The sequence below is a fragment of the Peromyscus maniculatus genome, chromosome 1, assembly GCF_049852395.1.
Source record: "Peromyscus maniculatus bairdii isolate BWxNUB_F1_BW_parent chromosome 1, HU_Pman_BW_mat_3.1, whole genome shotgun sequence".
Lineage (NCBI taxonomy): Eukaryota > Metazoa > Chordata > Mammalia > Rodentia > Cricetidae > Peromyscus > Peromyscus maniculatus.
The window spans coordinates 25,337,152-25,356,575 of record NC_134852.1 but is presented as its reverse complement, the minus strand read 5'-3'; the positions used below and the strand labels follow the sequence as shown (position 1 = coordinate 25,356,575).

The window sequence follows — 19,424 nt, the reverse complement described above, 5'->3', positions numbered from 1 at the left end:
AATTTTTTATTTCAGATTTTTTTCCAAAAATTAAACATTTTTATCTTACGTATGAGTGTTTTGCCTTGCATGTATGTCTGTGCACTGTGTGCATGCATGCCTGATGACTGTAGAAGTCAGAAGACAGGATTGGATCCCCTAGACCTGGAGTCACAGATGGTTGTGAGCAGCCATGTGGGTGCGAGAACCGAACCCAGGTCCTCTGCAGAGCAGCCAGTGCTCTCAGCTGCTGAGCCCCGTCTCCAGCCATTGCACTCACTTACTGCAGCACGCTGGGTTTGCGTGCGCTGTGGGTGAGTGCTGGGTTGGGCTGATAGATAGCTTGTCTCCCAGTTCTGAAGAGTCACATCAAATGTTTCTCGGACTCTGCAGGATAGGGGAAGGTAGTGTGACGGGCCACCCAGTGAGGCCTTTCTTTTGGGCCATCCTGGGGGCCGTCAGCATGTTGATTCTGACCAGTCATTAACTAAAGCACTCACGGTAAGCAGGTGAGTAGAATTAAAGGTATTATTTAAGATTCCCTTATAACTCGGATTCCCAGAAACAAGGTGTCCTTGGTATCTGTCTGTTCCCAGTGATTATCACATGTACTTAAGTCGGATGCTTGCTTCCATGTCTTTAAAAGTCAGCAGATTTGAGGTTCTGCATGTTCAGCTAGATTTCACATGTGCATAGACTGCATGGATAACAACCTTGGACTGTACTTCTGTCTTTTTATCTCTAGTTTTTCTCTATTCCAAAAGAAAGGCAAAAACTTGTTTACATGAGCAGAGGTGGGAGATTATTTACTGGAGCATGCCCAACACTACTGAAAAAAAAGGATTCCCTCTATCCCACCAACCAATAATTGCTAATAGTTCCTTTGAGAAGGGTGATAGTATAAGTCCCTTCTGACTTTCTTTTCATTTTTATTTTAATGTGTATTGGTGTTGTACCTACATTATGCCTGTGTACCATGTGCATGCATGCCCATTTTGAGTTGATGAACAGGTTGTAGGAATAGAACCTGGGTCCTCTAGACAAATAGCAGATGAATAAATGTGCTCTTCATCACAGCCATCTCTCCAGCCCAGAGGTTTTTGGGATGTTGTTTGTTTGAGACAGTGTCTCATTGTAACCATGCTGCTTGAACTTGCTTTGTAGCCCAGCCTGGATCTTGAACACCAACAGTCCTCCTGCCTCTACCCCTGAGGACAGGGCTTACTACTACTCTGTTGCTGTTTTAATGGTGTTGAGGATTGCACTCGTGGCCTCTCATACTAGGCAGATACTCTAGCACTGAGCTACAGCCCTACCTTTTTTTCCCCCATCCTTTGGAGACAGGGTCTAAGTTGTCCAAGCAAGCCTTGAACTTGTGTTTCTGATTAGTCTCCTGGTTATAGATGTGCACTGTGACACCTGGTTTGTGCTCCCTGCTTGCTTTATTTTCCTTTAAGGGACAGGGAATATGCATCCTGCATATATCTCTTCCTTCTGCTTGCTTCCCTAAAGCTGAGTAACAGACATTTTACTGACTGTCTATCATTGACACCTCTGAAACACACTCAGAAACGGAAGTTGAAGAGGTTTAGGAGATGCCTTTCCATTGTGATGCTTGCATGTGTCTCCATTCTTTTCCCAACTGGGATGAAGGAAAATGAGAGTAGCAAGTGCTGTGCTTTTCAAGGGTTGTTGCCCTTGAAATGATTTTTTCCTAGCTGTAAGTGGTGGCATTGGGGGTTGCTACATATTCTCATATTTGGACACTGTAGTTTTGATTATGGATAGAGATAAGAATTCTGTGTCTTGTGGGTCATTCTAGACCAGAGCTCAGGAGCATTGTGTTATGAGTAGTACGTGTACGTATTTGTCCAGGCACAGCCCCTGAGCTGTAGTGGTCCATGTACTGTTGGGTCACAGTGGCATTTTCTGGTGCCATCTTGGGAATGGTGAAGCTTCTTACTCTGCGTGTCGGATAAAAAGTGTCTTCCCCTTTCTAGAGGAGATGCTCTAGTTTAGAGTCGGTGCTACATGTTCCACAGATAATTCTAGACACCCGGTGACCAGGTTTGCAGAACACACAGGTGTTTACATGGTTTTTACTGCAGCATACAGTTGTGATTAAAAAGTTGAAGCTACTTCTGAAGTATCTTTCTCTCCAAATTGATTCCTAGCACTAAATGTTAAGCTTTTAGGCTGTGTGTTTTGTTAGTTTTCCTAGTATCAGTAGTTCTGCAGAATTCAGTAATACAAGGAGTTACTGTTTTTTAACCTTTTATTAGATCTTTATTTATTTGTTTTTATATTTTTTGAGACAGGTCATATGGCTAAGGGTGGCTAGGACCTACAGCAGTCTACTGCTTCAGCATCCTGAGTGCTGGCATTACAAGCATGAACCATTACAGCAGCTTGGGTTCCTTTTGTTTATTTTTTAGATTTAGTGTATGTGTATGAATGTTCACCATATGAGTGCTAGGGAGTTACTGGTGGTTGTGAGCCACACATGTGGGTGCTGAGAATCAAACTCAGGTCCTCTGCAAAAGCGAAAAGTACTTTTAACCGTTTGAGTCATCTTTCCATCCCCTGAGTTAGTTTTAAAGATGTGTTTCCTCTGTTTTCACTCTCCACTTTTGAAAGGACTAGTGCTGGAAAATCACTGGAATGCATAATTAATTTTGTTCCTTAGTTTCCCATTAAGAATTTGTTTTTCAGCCGGGTTTAGTGGTGCACGCCTTTAGTATCAGCACTCCTGAGGCAGGTAGGCAGATCTCTGTAAGTTTGAGGCCAGCCTGATCTACAAAGGGAGTTCTGGTATAGCCAGGGCTGTTACATAGAGAAACCCTGTCTCTTTTAAAAAAAAAAAAATTGTTTCTCACCAGGTGTGAGTTTGAGGACATTGGACATCATGAAGTCTTGGACACACCTTCCTTGTTCTCTCTGCTCTCTTTATGGTCTTTTGATCATTAAGTTTAGTGGCTCTGCTAATTTTTTTAGCCACCTCTTTGAAAAGCTGAACGTGAATGTGGCCAGGCACTTAAAGTTATTTCCTCTAAACTAAGTGTTTGAGACATCCTTAGATTTATAACCAGCTTTGTTTACTGTGTAATTCAGTCCAATTGAGGAACTAGTAAAACTGCATTATCCAGACATCAAAGCTGAGAGTGCGGTCACCCCGAGGAACTTACTAGGCTTCTTACAAGTAGAAGGTATCAGGTGCCCAAAATTAACTACTTCCATGCCAGCTGGTTTTTAAGTTTGGTAACTTTTTTGGCTGTGAACATAATTTTGAGTTTAAATTATCAGTTGTATTCAGACAAGGTGGCACCTATCTGTCTGGAATCCTAATGTGCCCAGAAGGCTGAGCAGGAATTAGTGTTCAAGGCTAGCCTCAGTTACTGACGAGTCCCTGTCTCGTATTAGTAGCTACCCTCTTCAGAGTTAGAGCTGTTTTTTTCATTTCAGCTTACTGCAGCTTACCATCCTGCCATTTGAAAATTAGAACGAAGCAAGGATTGTACAGGTGATGCAATTTGCTCCAAATTTGAGCCCGTGTTTTTGTTGTTCCGTTGTCCTCCCTGAGGTTTCTGGGAAGGGATGTGTTCTTAGACCCACTGTACAGAGAGCCAAGTCACAGGTTGCCAGTTACATGCAGTAGTCACTCCAAGGAGGACGCTGTTGCTAAGTATGTTTCAAGATAGGTAAGTTTGAGACCTTGTGACCCCTGTCCCTGGGGTGAGGACTTCATAGAGAAGAGCTTTGTTGGGTGAGCACCCTTGACTTCTTGGGGCTTCATCAGCAGTCCTTTCCCAGCTCTGTCACCCTCTTGTCACAGATGAAAACAAACTGTGCACTGCTGCCAGCCCCCCCGCCCCCCAAGCTCGTTGATTTTTGTATGGCTCTTTCCTGTTCTGTGTTGGGGGGGGGGGTAAATACCCTTGAGATATTTACAAGCAGCTCTTAATTTTGTTTATGTGGCAGTCATTAGAGAAGTGGAGGGGCAGGGTTTCTCCCAGGTGCCTGCTTGTTTCTGCTGACTTCTTCTGCAATTTGACTTGAAGCTTGTCATCTATAGGCAGCTGTTCACACATAGACCTTGTAGTTTCTCTTTTGAAATAGTCGTTTTTTACATACTATATCTTCTCAGATTTCTTTAGAAGTTTTGGTTTTCCAAATTGTCATGGAAAATGTTTAGACGTGACTTGTGACCACTTGAGGTTGTCATCACAGTGGACAGCAGTGCTCCCTCTCCTGTTCCTCAGAATAAAATGTGGTGTTATTGAGCCGAGTGGTTCACACCTGTAAGAGGCTGGGACAGGAGCCTGTGAGATCCTGTGTCAAAGTAAAAAGCAGAGGCAGGAGGATTACACCAAGTTGGAACAATAAAAGGAAGGGGGAAGGGAGAGAACTGGGGGCGTGGCTCAACAGAGAGCTCACTTAGAATTCACCAGTGAAGAGACTGGGGGCGTGGCTCAGCAGTTACAAAGTATGTGGTTGCACTCCTAGCACCATACAAAAGCACCAAAACAAAAACAAACAGAAAACCATGATGTTTAGGTCTAAAGCAGTGGTTCTCAATGCCCCCCCCCCTTTTTTTTTTTGGTTTTTCGAGACAGGGTTTCTTGGTGTAACAATTCTGGCTGTACTGGAATTCAATTCTTAGACCAGGCTATCCTCGAACTCACAGAGACCCACCTGCCTCTGCCTCCTGAGTGCTGGGATTAAGGGCATACACTGGGGGCGTACACTGCCCGGCCGTTCCCAACCTTCTTAATGCTGCAACTCTTAGTACAGTTCCTCATGTTGTGGTGACCCCAACCATAAAATTATTTTTGTTGCTACTTAACTGTAATTTTGCTACTGTTATGAATAATAATGAAAGTATCTGAGTTTTTCGGATGGTCTTAGGTAACCCCTGTGAAAGGGTCATTTGACACCCCCCCCCCCACACACACACACACAGAGTCATGGCCCCCGGGTTGAGAACCACTCACTGGTCAAGAAAAATAACTGTTAAGAGCACTTGTTGCTCTTGCAGATAACCTGAGTTTTGTTTGTTTTTTCCCCCCCCAGCACCCACATAGTGGCTCACAAACATTCATAACTCTATTTTGGAGGGAATCCAACACTCTTCTGACCTCCATGGGCATCAGGCATGTACAAGGTGCATATACATACATGTAGACTCATACACATGGGATAAAATAATAATCTTTAAAAAGTTTAAGGATCTGATTTCTTGACATTTCTGTGAGGCACACAAAAGCATGAAGTTTATAGGAATATCAGCTTCCTACCAGATGTAAATGAGATTCAAAAGAAAATTGGTCTGCTTGCTATTTTAGATAGTCTCAGGAGACTGTTTTCTTGGCTGCAGAGTTGGCAGTCACACTTTAGTGTGCAAGTAAATGTCCATGCCACAGAAGACTGGTGCCAGAGAGGCCCGTGTGTGCAAAGGTAGCCAAGGGCAGTTTACTTTACTTACTTCAGCTGAGAGGTTGCTGAAGACTTCATGTGACACCATGGTAACAGCTTGTTAATGACTGAAATTGTTAAGACTTTAGGTCCCTTATAATTCCTCCCTCATCCTGTGCGTACCTCTTCCTGTCCTGGCCAGTGAAAGACTATTAGCCACATGATGGTGGCACACATCTTCAATCCCAGCACTCTGTAGGCAACGACAGGCGGATTTCTGAGTTCAAGGGCAGCTTGATCTACAGAGTGAATTCCAAGACAGCCAGAGAGCTTCACAGAAAAACCTTGTCTCGAAAAACCAGAGAGAGGGAGAGGGGAAGAGAGAGAGAGAGAGACAGACAGACAGACAGACAGACAGACACTGCATTTTTTTTTTTGTTTGTTTTTTTTTTTGTTTTTTCGAGACAGGGTTTCTCTGTGTAGCTTTGTGCCTTTCCTGGAGCTCACTTGGTAGCCCAGGCTGGCCTCGAACTCACAGAGATCCGCCTGGCTCTGCCTCCCGAGTGCTGGGATTAAAGGCGTGCGCCACCACGCCCGGCGACACTGCATTATTTTAAGTGGCTCAGCCCAGCCCCTGTGTACTTGGTTTTGTGTTCCGCCCATCTTCTCTCCATGCCCTCTGTATTCTTGCTGGTTCCCCCAGCTAGGCTGACTTTTTTGTCTGTTGAGGAAGCAGTCTTTGTAGAGTCCACTCCCTTTGTCTAGCACGCTGTACAGTGATCACCTGTGGTGGAGCTGTGTCAGTCTAGAAGGCTGTCTGTCTGTCAAGAGCCTTGCTCATCCTTTGAAGCCACTGCGGTACTTGTTCCTTTATAAGTGTCACAGATGGACAAAATTGAAAACTTTACACTGCATGTTTACACTCTTGAGAATTTGTTGTTGTAACAGTAAAAACAACACAAAGGAGCATCATAGATGCTGTCTTAGTTAGGGTTACTATTGATGTGATGAAACACCATGACCAAAAGCAACTTGAGGGGGAAAGGGTTTATTTCACTCACACCATTCCATATAACAGTTCATCTTCAAAAGCAGTGAGGGCAGGAATTCACGAAGAGCGGGAGCCTGGAGGGAGGCAGGAGCTGATGTAGAGGCCTTGGAGAAGTGCTGCTTACTGGCTAGCTCATCGTGGCTTGGTTAGCTGCTTTCTTAAAGAATCCAGGACCACCAGCCCAGGGATGGCACCACCCACAGTGGGCTGGGCCCTCCCCCATCAATCACTAATTAAGCAAAGGACATATAGCCAAATCTTATGGAGGCATTTTTTTCAATTGAACTTTCCTCCTTTTGGATAACTCTAGCTTGTGTCAAGTTGACATAAAACTAGCCAGCATACATACTTTAATCCAGATTTACCTATTAACATTTTATTCATTTGCAATGGTTTGTTTTTGCTTGTTTTATTTTGAAAGGTTCTCATATGACGTGCAGCTTTGTCTGTGACTTTGCATAGCCAGATCTTCTGTCTGTACCTCTCAAGTGTTAGGATTACAGGCAGGCACTACCACTTACGGTGAGGATCAAGCCCAGGATTTTGTTCATACCAAGCAAGCACTCTAGTGAGACACAGCTATCATCCCTCATTAGCATTCTTACTCTTTTTCAAACAGAATTTTTGAAAACATTTTTCTGAACATTTACATTCATTTTTGCTCTTCCCCCCCCAAATACTTTAGTATAATTTCTCTAAAAGTAGGGATACTTTATCTCAGTATAGCCATTCACTTCATAAACACTTGTATTGACTTTTTTCTGATTTATTCTTCCTAATCAAGTGTTCTTTATATCACTGATCTACATTCCCTCAACCCAATTAATTTTATTGTGTAAATGGCATGTAACACAAAATTAGCCATTTTTAGTACACAGTTCATAAGTGTTAAAATATTCATAATATTTTACCATTACCATCTCATCCCTGTGACTTCATTTTTTTGTGTGAATGCAGGGTCCTTGTTCACTCCTTCCCTCAGCCATGGCAACCAGTATTACACTTTCTCATTCTGACAACTCTTAAGATAGAAACAGTCTACTGTTACAAATCGTTTTCAGAATTGAGTGTATGTATTATGTATGTGCACGTGTAGATGTGTTTTTGTGCATGCAGTATGCATGTACAGTCAGAGTATCTGCTTGATGGGGTTACATCTTCGACGCGCTTGGTGGCCAGCTCTCATCTATACACCACCCACCAGTGCTCACGGGGTCTTTTGCCCTAGGTTTTCTTCTACATTTTGTAGTTTTAGTTTTGATCCATTTAGAGTTGTTTGTTTGTTTGTTTGTTTGTTTAGTTGGTTGGTTGGGTTTTTTTGAGACACAGTCTTACTGTGTAGTCTTGGATACCCTGAAACTCACTATGTAGACTAAGTTGACCTTGGATTCACAGAAATTTGCCTGCCTCTTACTTCCCAAGTGCTTAAGGGATTAAAAGTGTGCACCATCACACATTGCTAGAGTTGTTTTTGTTGTTGAATTGAACTTAGTGCCTATCACATGCTAGATAAGCACTCTGACATCTGAGTCACATCCTCAGCTCTAGGGTTAGCCTCTGTATATGATGTAGATAAAGACCTCCCTCCGTCCTTTCCTGTGTGAAGATTCACTTTCCCCAGTACCAACTGTTAAAAAGTATGTTCTTTCCCAATGAATGGTTTTCAACAGCCTTGTCAAAAGTCATTTAGCCAGCCAGACATAGTGGCAGAGGCAGGTAGATCACTGAGTTTGAGGCCAGCCTGATTTACATAGTGAGTTTCAGGGCTACATAAGTAAGGCCCTGTCTCAAACCACATTCTCCCACCCCCGCCACCCCCAAAAGTCATTCATTAGCTGTGAGCTTTGTTTCTTTTTCATTGGTCTTTATCTTTATGTCACTGCATGACTGTTTGGATTGTTGTAGCTTTGTAGTAAATTTTGAAAGCAATATTATGAGTCTTCCCCGGAAGCTTTGCCCTTTCCTTCCTCCTTTCTCTTCTCTCCTCCCCATTCTTTTTCTGTAGCCAAGGCTACTCCTGAACTAGTGCTTTTCCTGCCTCAGTCTCCTAAGTGCTTCCGTACCACACTGATGATGTGAATTTTGATTACCGAGCGAAGGTGTTGTCTGCTTTCTCCCCTATAATTACTATTGAGGGCTTTTTTCTTCCTGATAATTAATAGGCAGTCTTAGGAGACACATGAATTATCTGTCAACATCCTGCCCCTCAAAGATTTCTCCTACATTTAACCTTCCATCATGACTCTTGTCTGATCCACTTGTTTGGCCTTTAGTTCATATTTTTTGCAGTAAGCTGTAATTCATTAATGTATAATTTTTTTGGTTCACAGATAATCCTAGACCTTACTCATGGGAGCCCCTGTAAGATGACACCATTGCCCTTGTGGAATGTCCCATTGTTTTTACTTGTACAAGGCATTTCTTGCTCAGTCAGGCGTGGTAGCACATGCCTTTATTCTCAGCACTTGGGAGACAGAGACAGGTGGATCTCTGAGTTCAAGTCCAAGATAGCCAGAGCTACACAGGAAAACTGTCTCAAAAACAAAACAAAACAAAAGACATTTCTTGTGTTCACCCTGCCTTGGAGTTAGCCACATTTCCTACAGAGCCCTCACTTGTCACATTAGTGTTTTACACTCTCCTTATTTATATCTTCCTGTCTTGGTTTAGACTATACCTGTTTGAAAACACATTGATATTAGCCTTTTTATTATTATCATTATCATTGTGTATGGTGTATGTGTGCACCCCCTCCTGTATAGGCATGCACGTGCCACAGCGTGTGTGGAAGTCAGAGGACAACTTTGGGGAATCGGTTCCCCCTCTCTCATTGGGATCCAGGAATTGAACTGGGGTTGTCAAGCTTACACAGCACACACCTTTACCCTCTGAACTGTCTCAACAACTCTGATGTCAGCCTTAATCACTCACCCTGCATAAGGCCTAGCACATTAGGCTTACTAAATATTTGTTAAAAATTTTGCTTAAAAAATACTTTTATTGTAATTTAATGGTTAAACTAGAGTTTGGATGGTGATGGTTTTTCTTTCCCCCCTCCATCTAGGCAGACATGTTGGCTATTTGGCGATGAGAAGAAGAAAGAACTGACATCATACTGGTTTAGAACACTATGGGACCTGACACTTGTGCTGCTTGGGCAGCGGGCCTCCACCGGCACTGCTGAGAAGTCTTCTCACTCTACTGCAGAACACTAATCTGATCTTGGAAGTAGCTGATTGTGGCAGGATGTTTCGAAGATGATGATGGCAAGAAAGCAAGATGTTCGAATCCCCACCTACAACATCAGCGTGGTGGGATTGTCCGGGACTGAGAAGGAGAAAGGCCAGTGCGGCATTGGGAAGTCTTGTCTATGTAACCGCTTCGTGCGCCCAAGTGCAGATGATTTTCACCTGGACCACACTTCTGTTCTCAGCACCAGTGACTTTGGTGGGCGGGTGGTCAATAATGACCACTTTCTCTACTGGGGAGAAGTTAGCCGCTCCCTGGAGGACTGTGTGGAATGTAAAATGCACATTGTGGAGCAGACTGAGTTCATTGATGATCAGACTTTTCAACCTCATCGAAGCACGGCACTGCAGCCCTACATCAAGAGAGCTGCAGCCACCAAGCTCGCATCAGCTGAAAAACTCATGTATTTTTGCACTGACCAGCTGGGGCTGGAACAGGACTTTGAGCAGAAACAGATGCCAGATGGAAAGCTGCTGGTTGACGGCTTCCTTCTGGGCATTGATGTTAGCAGGGGCATGAACAGGAACTTCGATGACCAGCTCAAGTTTGTCTCCAATCTCTACAATCAGCTTGCAAAAACGAAAAAGCCCATAGTGGTAGTCCTGACTAAGTGTGATGAGGGTGTTGAGCGGTACATTAGAGATGCACATACTTTTGCCTTAAGCAAAAAGAACCTCCAGGTTGTAGAGACCTCAGCAAGATCCAATGTGAATGTGGACTTGGCTTTCAGTACTTTAGTGCAACTCATTGATAAGAGTCGAGGGAAGACAAAAATCATTCCTTACTTTGAAGCTCTCAAGCAGCAGAGTCAGCAGATAGCTACAGCAAAGGACAAATATGAGTGGTTGGTGAGCCGAATTGTGAAAAATCACAACGAGAACTGGCTGAGCGTCAGCCGGAAGATGCAGGCCTCCCCTGAGTACCAGGACTATGTCTACCTGGAAGGGACACAGAAGGCCAAGAAGCTCTTCCTGCAGCACATCCACCGCCTCAAGCACGAGCATATTGAGCGCCGGAGAAAACTATACCTGGCAGCCCTGCCGCTGGCTTTTGAAGCCCTCATACCTAATCTAGATGAAGTAGACCACCTGAGCTGCATTAAAGCCAAAAAACTCTTAGAGACCAAGCCAGAGTTCTTAAAGTGGTTTGTTGTGCTTGAAGAGACACCATGGGATGCCACCAGCCACATTGACAACATGGAGAATGAGAGGATTCCCTTTGATTTGATGGATACTGTCCCTGCTGAGCAGCTGTATGAGACCCACTTGGAGAAGCTGAGGAATGAGAGGAAGAGAGCTGAGATGCGAAAGGCATTCAAAGAAAACCTGGAGACCTCTCCTTTCATAACTCCTGGGAAACCTTGGGAAGAGGCTCGTAGTTTTATTATGAATGAAGACTTTTACCAGTGGCTGGAAGAATCAGTGTACATGGACATCTATGGCAAACACCAAAAACAGATTATAGACCGAGCAAAGGAAGAGTTCCAGGAGTTGCTTTTGGAGTACTCAGAATTGTTTTATGAGTTGGAGCTGGATGCCAAACCCAGCAAGGAAAAGATGGGTGTCATCCAGGATGTTTTGGGGGAAGAGCAGAGATTTAAAGCATTGCAGAAGCTCCAGGCAGAGCGTGATGCCCTCATTCTGAAGCACATTCATTTTGTGTACCACCCCACGAAGGAGACATGCCCAAGCTGCCCAGCTTGTGTAGATGCTAAGATTGAGCACTTGATCAGTTCTCGCTTTATCCGACCATCTGACAGGAATCAGAAGAACTCTCTGTCGGACCCCAATATCGATAGGATCAATTTGGTTATCTTAGGCAAAGATGGCCTTGCCCGAGAGTTGGCCAATGAAATCCGAGCTCTTTGTACAAATGATGACAAGTATGTGATAGATGGTAAAATGTATGAGCTTTCCCTGAGGCCAATAGAGGGTAACGTCAGGCTTCCTGTGAACTCTTTCCAGACGCCAACCTTCCAACCCCATGGCTGCCTCTGCCTTTACAATTCAAAGGAGTCGCTGTCCTATGTGGTGGAGAGTATAGAGAAGAGCAGAGAGTCCACACTGGGCAGGCGGGATAATCACTTAGTTCACCTCCCCTTGACCTTAATTTTAGTGAACAAGAGAGGAGACACAAGTGGAGAGACTCTGCACAGCTTAATACAACAAGGCCAGCAGATTGCTAGCAAACTGCAGTGTGTCTTTCTTGATCCTGCTTCTGCTGGCATTGGTTACGGACGCAATATTAATGAGAAGCAGATCAGCCAAGTTCTGAAGGGACTCCTGGATTCTAAGCGCAACTTAAACCTGGTCAGCTCCACTGCTAGTATCAAAGACTTGGCTGATGTGGACCTTCGAATTGTCATGTGTCTGATGTGTGGCGATCCCTTTAGTGCAGATGACATACTCTCTCCTGTCCTGCAGTCCCAAACCTGTAAATCTTCCCACTGTGGGAGCAGCAACTCTGTTTTACTTGAACTTCCGATTGGACTACACAAGAAGCGCATTGAGCTATCTGTTCTTTCATACCATTCCTCGTTCAGCATCCGAAAGAGCCGGTTGGTTCATGGGTACATTGTTTTTTATTCAGCCAAACGTAAGGCCTCCTTGGCAATGTTACGTGCCTTTCTTTGTGAAGTGCAGGATATTATCCCCATCCAGCTTGTTGCACTCACTGATGGCGCTATAGATGTCCTGGACAATGACTTGAGTCGAGAGCAGCTGACAGAGGGGGAGGAAATTGCACAAGAAATTGATGGGAGGTTCACAAGCATCCCTTGTAGCCAGCCCCAGCATAGACTTGAGATCTTTCACCCCTTTTTTAAGGACGTGGTGGAGAAAAAGAACATCATCGAGGCCACGCACATGTATGATAATGTTGCTGAGGCCTGCAGCACCACTGAAGAAGTGTTCAACTCCCCCAGGGCCGGGTCACCACTCTGCAACTCAAACTTGCAGGATTCAGAAGAAGATGTGGAGCCTCCATCGTACCACCTGTTTCGGGAAGATGCAACATTGCCCTCCCTGTCCAAAGACCATTCTAAGTTCTCTATGGAGCTGGAGGGAAATGATGGGCTGTCTTTCATAATGAGCAATTTTGAGAGTAAACTGAACAACAAAGTACCTCCACCAGTCAAACCAAAGCCTCCCGTCCATTTTGAGATCACAAAAGATCTCTCCTACTTAGACCAAGGCCATCGGGAGGGACAGAGGAAGTCTGTGTCTTCTAGCCCCTGGCTGCCTCAGGATGGGTTTGATCCTTCTGACTACGCAGAGCCAATGGATGCTGTGGTCAAGCCGAGGAATGAGGAAGAAAACATATACTCTGTGCCCCACGACAGCACCCAGGGCAAGATCATAACCATTCGGAACATCAACAAAGCCCAGTCTAATGGTAGTGGCAATGGTTCTGACAGTGAAATGGACACGAGTTCTCTAGAGCGAGGCCGAAAGATATCAGCCGTGAGTAAGCCTGTGCTGTACAGGACGAGATGCACCCGGCTGGGGCGCTTTGCTAGTTACCGCACCAGCTTTAGTGTGGGGAGTGATGATGAGCTGGGACCCATCCGGAAGAAAGAGGAGGATCAGGCATCCCAGGGTTATAAAGGGGACAATGCTGTCATTCCATACGAAACAGATGAGGACCCCAGAAGGAGGAATATCCTTCGAAGTCTAAGGAGGAACACCAAGGTAAGACCCAGTTTAGGATGACTCAGTAGGGGTTTGCACAGCGTCTTGGTGATTTGGTTGATGACAACTATTCAAGGAACAACATGGTTTTTAAAAAACACTGGATGTGCATTTATTGTTTGGCCTTGCGGTAAGAGTCAACCTGTGCATTAGATATCTACTACTGACCGGTCTCATGTGGTTAGCACCTAGGATAGGTACCCTGGATGTGCCTTTGCCTTGAACAGTCATTACCCAAATGAGCAGGTGATACAGAGCTCTTAAATGTCTCGACAAGTGGCCAAGCCAGTGACATTACAGATACTCTTTCCTCCCTTGAAGATTGCAGATTTGCACCCCTTGGCCTGAACATACATCATCTGTATGGCTCTAAAATGCTGCTTTCCCGTGCTGATCACAAAAGGGTGCTGCATTTTACATTACTGAGGAGTGGATCGTTCTCTGCACACACAAATCTGTGCAAGTGCTAATAAAATGACTTTAAAAAAAATTTTCAGCATGGAGTTTATCCATATTTGTAAAAGGAGATTTTACATGCTCCTTACTTCATCTGTCTGCAATCAGTTCTTCCATTGCTGAGTCTCTGAACTTCAGGGACCACAAGCATTACAGGGATAGGGATCAACAAGGGAAAGAAGTTACTAGTGTGTTTTACATGTCAGTAGCAGGTGAAATGTCTTTTCTTACTGTAGACTACAGCTTGGTGTTTGCAAGGGAGAGAGCTAGAGGCAGTTCCCTGTCCTCTTAGGCCTGGGCTTTGAGACAGAAAGTATCAACCACTTACACCCACCCCCACCCCCACTCCTCTCCCCCCTCCCCTTGCCATTTGCAGTAGGGAAGTACTGTTCAGAGAATGACATCTTGGTGAGACTCTGACCGAGATATAATAACCTATGGTCAGCATTATACACAGGATGGTGCTCATTCCCCTCCCTGCCAGGAAACAGCGGAGACCAGTCACTCAAGTGAGGTTTTACAAGGACCTTGGAGAGGGAAGTTGCCAAAAAATGAATCCCTTAGAAGACACACCATATCAAAAGTATCTGGAGTATAATCTGGAGTACTGAGAGGTAGCATAGAGGCCATTGTGGTAGCCCAGGGCCCTGGGAGGTGGAGGAGCATAACACCATTGTGACCTTGGACATGCAGAGTACTCCTCAGTCACTACTAGCCAGGGCTTCCATGGCCTTCTTGTCTGTGCAGTGTCAGAAAGGGCAGAACCGTGTTGTATGGGTTTTGGGTGCCTGTCTCAGGTCACTACATTCTTCCCATTTAATTTAGTTTTTCCACAGCTTGCTGTCTACTCGGGGTCTGTGTCTGCCTTTTGGATTTTGTTTTTCAAAGCTTGGAGGGAAGACCCAGTGAAAATCATTCTTGTTTAGGAAGCTAACCAACCTCCCTGTGTTTGCCCCAACTTCTTCTGTTTGATGATACTGAATCTGAGCATTTTGAACATTTTGGCTTTCTTCCACCTCCACTCCTGGTAAAAACTGTTCCTGGAACAGCTTATGTGAATGCTGACAGTCTTCTGATTTGTGGAGGTGTTTGCACACCTGGGAATTAGGAAGGTGGCATAATAGCACACTGAATTATAAGTCTTTTTCTGACTTCTTGCAATATTTTTAATACTGCAAATGATGCTTTGAAAACACATTCCCAGACTGGGGATGTAGCTCAATTGGTAGAGTGTGCCAAGCCTTTAGTAAGCACTGGGTTCCAGGCCCAGCACCACATAAAACCAAGTATGTCAGAGACAGTCCTGGTCTACAGAGTGAGTTCGGGACAGCCAGGACTGTTACACAGATAAACCCTGTCTTGAAGCCCCTCCCCTCCCAAAATAAAAGTGTGGTGGTGCACATCTGTAATCCCAGCCAAGAGGCAGAGACAGGAGGAGCCTACCAAACCTAAGGCCAGCCTGGAACCTTTCTCAATCAAAATAAATATTTTTTTTTAATTGTCAAACAAGACATGATTTCTAGATATCTTTGTGGCAAAGGCTTTACTCAGCAGAAACAGCTAGTCTCTGCATCCTGAGCTGTATCCCTGCTGGGGACCAAACATGTCCCCGGCTGCTAGATCAGCAGACAAGAAGTACCAGCTTCCAAATCAGACAGAAGTGATTCCTCTGTCCCAAGAACCATGGTGTGCCAGCAGTCATTTTAGGAGTATCCTTAGGGAAAAATGGGTAGAAGCTGGCCTTGTGTTTCCCTGAAACACTTGGAGAGTGGTGCTTTGGAATGAGCAGGGCTGCTTTGTCATCCCTGCAGAGAAGATGAAAGCCTTTGCCACAGAACAAGGACTGTTAGGACTGCTGCCACTGGGAATGCAGACTGACACTTGTTTTACTGGAAGAGCAAGATACTATCAGGGCAGAGAGTGCAAACCACCCTCCGTGGGGAATTTATCCTTTGATTTTTATTGGCATGACAAAGCAGTACAGCATTTATTTGAAGTGTTGGGGGGAGCATTCTGGATTTCAGCTGGTCATAGAAAACAACTCAGACCCTCCTGCAGGGGAAGTGCCCCCCCCCCCCTTTTTTGGCCTAGGCCATAGCACCCAGATAGGGCAGCCAGATCTATACAGTGGCTTTGAAGAGATCATCTGTCTGCCAGGGATGGCCTGTGGACAGAGCTCATGTTAAGATGGCTCAGGTAGAATATGGGTCAATATTAGCTGCTTAGGCCCTGAGAATGAGGTCCTAGGATCAGATCTCAATTCCCTGCTTTCTCATTTGGACCTTGAGCACATGATATCCCTCCTCTGGTTCCTTCTGTAAAAGGGAACATGGTCCTCAGAGGGATGGGTATTGTAGGCCAGAAGTTTGGGCTGTTTTCACCATGGAACTAGACCTGGGAGAGGGACGAGGCTGAAGCGTGGCCTAAGATGAGATACCCCAGCAGCAGGTGGAAGGAACACGGCGCTCTGCTAGGGAGGAGACTGCTGTGGGCCTCCTGACCACACTACTTCCTCTCTGGTGCAAGGTTTAACCCACAGTGATTCGGATGCTTGCTCTGTGCTTGCCCCGGCAACCACCTTAATGAAGAGAAGCTCTGCTCTGGGTACCAATGTGATGAGGAGAAAAAAGAGAAGAAAAAAAACCACTCAGTACACTTGCTAATTTGCTAGATTAGTACCTTACTGTAGAACTGGAGTCAGAGAGAGGGATGCTTTCATCTCTTCTAATGAAAGTACAGACTGTAAAGCCAGTGCTTCTTGGGTCCTTTTCCCAACGGAACCATTCAGCAGCCCACCCTCAGTGGGAGCCTTCCGCACTCAACTGAATGAAATTGAAACTCCAAGATTGCTCTTGGGCGGCTGTGAATAGAGCTTTGTCTAAAGCTGCTGCTGCTCATGTCTCTGTCTCCCAAGGCTGTGCATTTGCAAAGATGAGATCGGGACCAGCAGCTCTTATTTTAAAGCCAAAAAGCAGGCCGCAGAGCCTTGTTCCACAATTGTGCCCTTGAGGCTCATTCAGTTTGCTGAAATTTGCTGTGTTTGACCACTATTTAAAGGCTAGACATTATTGGCTATTTACCCTTCTGTCAGATATGTTCTTACTCTGGTGTTTAATAAAAAGACAAAAAACAGTGATAAAGAAAATCTTTCACTTACTGTAGCTGCCACATGACAAGACAACCTATTGAAAAGTGAACTGTTTGAATCACGCATTGTTTGGTCTATAAGGCACCAAGTAACCAGTTTGACAGTTTGTGTCCCCCCAGTGAATTGGCTTATTTCATTGGATTCAGTGAATTGGCTGGTTGTTGTGGCTTTGTGTGGACACAGCTCTCGTTTTGTGAGGCCTAGAACGGAGTTAAGGTTTCTAGTGTGAATGAAAACCAGCTGGGGAGTTGGACTGCCCACACTCCTGGGAGGGATATTGGTTTTGACAGACAAGTGCAGTGTGATAAGAACTCTTTGTAATTTGCTCAGAAAAACTCAGTGTGTGCTTCTGAGCTTAGTCCTACTGAGTGAACTGTAAGACCAGATACCTCTTCTAAAGAAGCATTTTGACTTCAATGTACAAGCACCTTCACCCTTTTAGGAAGGCAACATTTGGTTTAGTGCTGAGACCAGCGAGCACGTGTCTGCTGCGTGGTGTTTTAGGTGTCCTAGATGTAGATGTGTTCCTTGGAGATAGGTTCTGAACATAAACTTGTATGTATTTTAAATACTATCTGATGAGAAGGTACTGGATACCGAGGGGTTATTGAACAAAGTTTGCCCTGAGCTGAGACATCTAGGGAAGTTCCCTGAGGAATTGGTAATGTAAAGCTAACATGGATGGAGCACCAGGCAGACAGACAATTGAAGATGGAGAGTTCATGGGGAAAGCTTTCTCAGGTACGGTGTGGAATTCAGAGTGGGGAGTAGAGACCAGAATCTTTTCATATGAGTGCAGTCTGTAGTGTGATTGCCACAGAAATGGGAAAACAAGGCCAGATCACAGAAAATATGCTGGAGGTTTATGTTTTCACTTGTATGTTTTTTCTTTTTTAACCCCAGCCCCATTTTATAGATGAGTTTATTTTGGAGCGCATCTGAAGGTATCCTGGTGGGGAAGGCATGGGAATAGGTTTGGTCTCAATAGGGCAGGAGTGTGAGGCTTGCTGGCTTCCTCACAGCTGGCTGGATCAGGAAACAGAACCCATTCATGCCTTAGAGATGAGGTGACTAAGGCTCAGAGAGATTAAACCCCTTCCCAGCAGAGCAGGATGGTACTTGCCTGTAATTCCAGCACTTGGGAGGTGAAGGTAGAACAGTCAGTTCAAGGCCAGCCTCAGGTCCATAGTGACTTGGAGGCTAGTCTGGCTACATGGGCTCTTGTTTCAAAACCAAACAAGTGAACACCTTGTCTGGTTTACCACCACTGCATAGAGTGAGTGAGCTTTTGAGGCCGGTCTTCTAGCTGTCTCTCCCATGTGCAAGAAAGTTGCTAGTTTTCACTGTTCATGTGCACATGTTTAGACCAGTGAGCCCATTCAGTGTGTTCATTCAAACAGGGTCTAGCTTATTAAGTCCATTTCTTTATGCTGTCCCCCCTAAGAACAGCATGGTGCTGTTGTTTCTGCCTTCAATGGCTAGTCAAGTAAGGCCAAAATAGACATAGAGGGACTGAATTAGCCATTGGAACTTTAACAAGTTGTTTTAAATCTATGCCAGTGGATATTCAGTTTATTTTATTGTGTTTTTTGAGGCCGTTTCTATGTAGCCCAGGTTGGCCTCAAACTCACAGTCCTCCTGCCTGAGACCCCCGAGTACTAGGCTTATGTATACCATCATGCCTGGTTTCTTACTTTATTCTAAGCCTGAAGAACTTCTGTAGTGTGTTTTTGGTGATAAAAATAGAACATCTTTTAACTGTCTGCTTTAGCTTGCACACACCTGTTCTTTAAATAAAGCAGGGAGGCCAGATCTTCTTTTCAAAGGACAAAGAATTGTTGTGATGCTTCCCCAAGCCAGCTGGTTCTCCTCCACCACGTGGTTATACCAGAATACCTCTGCAGGACCCAAGTGAGGTCAGCTCCAGTCAGTGTGCATGGGATTCCAGGCAGGGCATTACATACCTAGACCTGGATCCAGTGGCCTTTTCTACCTTTCCCCCAGCTGCACTGGCCAAGAATTCAGTCTCAAGATCCTCGCGTCCTTGCCAGACTCCTTCATTCTGCAGTGTGATGACACAGCCGCCTTCCCTTTCCTGTCATATGGAAGGGTTAGATGGTGGGAAGGCCAGGGTTCCTTCCTGTTTTGCCCTAAATCAAGGTGCTCGGAGCTGAGGAGTGCCAGGAGCATGAGTAATTTAAAGTAATTTAATTGAAAGGGCCCCCTTTGAAGCTCTGTTAGAAACATGAGAGAATAACTGTTAATTAGAAAATCACAGTGTCGGCCATGAGTACAACAAGGGGTGGAGGAAACCTTGAGTGATGCTGTTTGTTCTGTTTTTCAAGACAAGCTTTCACTATACTGTCCAAGCTGACTTCAGACTTGGGCAATCCTGCCTCTGTCTCCTAAGTGCTAGGATTTCTGGTATAAGCTAGTACAC

At 44.9% G+C, this 19,424-nt stretch overlaps 1 protein-coding gene across 1 annotated transcript in view; it reads left to right on the top strand.

Moving 5' to 3' along the window:
* The window catches only part of Arhgap35 (Rho GTPase activating protein 35), a 112,283-nt gene that overhangs the window by 40,585 nt on the left and 52,274 nt on the right, over positions 1-19,424 (top strand). Inside the window, exon 2 of the mRNA XM_006991467.4 lies at positions 9,507-13,380. Within this exon, the coding sequence (XP_006991529.1) occupies positions 9,700-13,380 (3,681 nt within the window). The 5' untranslated portion in view covers positions 9,507-9,699. The remainder of the gene's footprint in view (positions 1-9,506; positions 13,381-19,424) is intronic.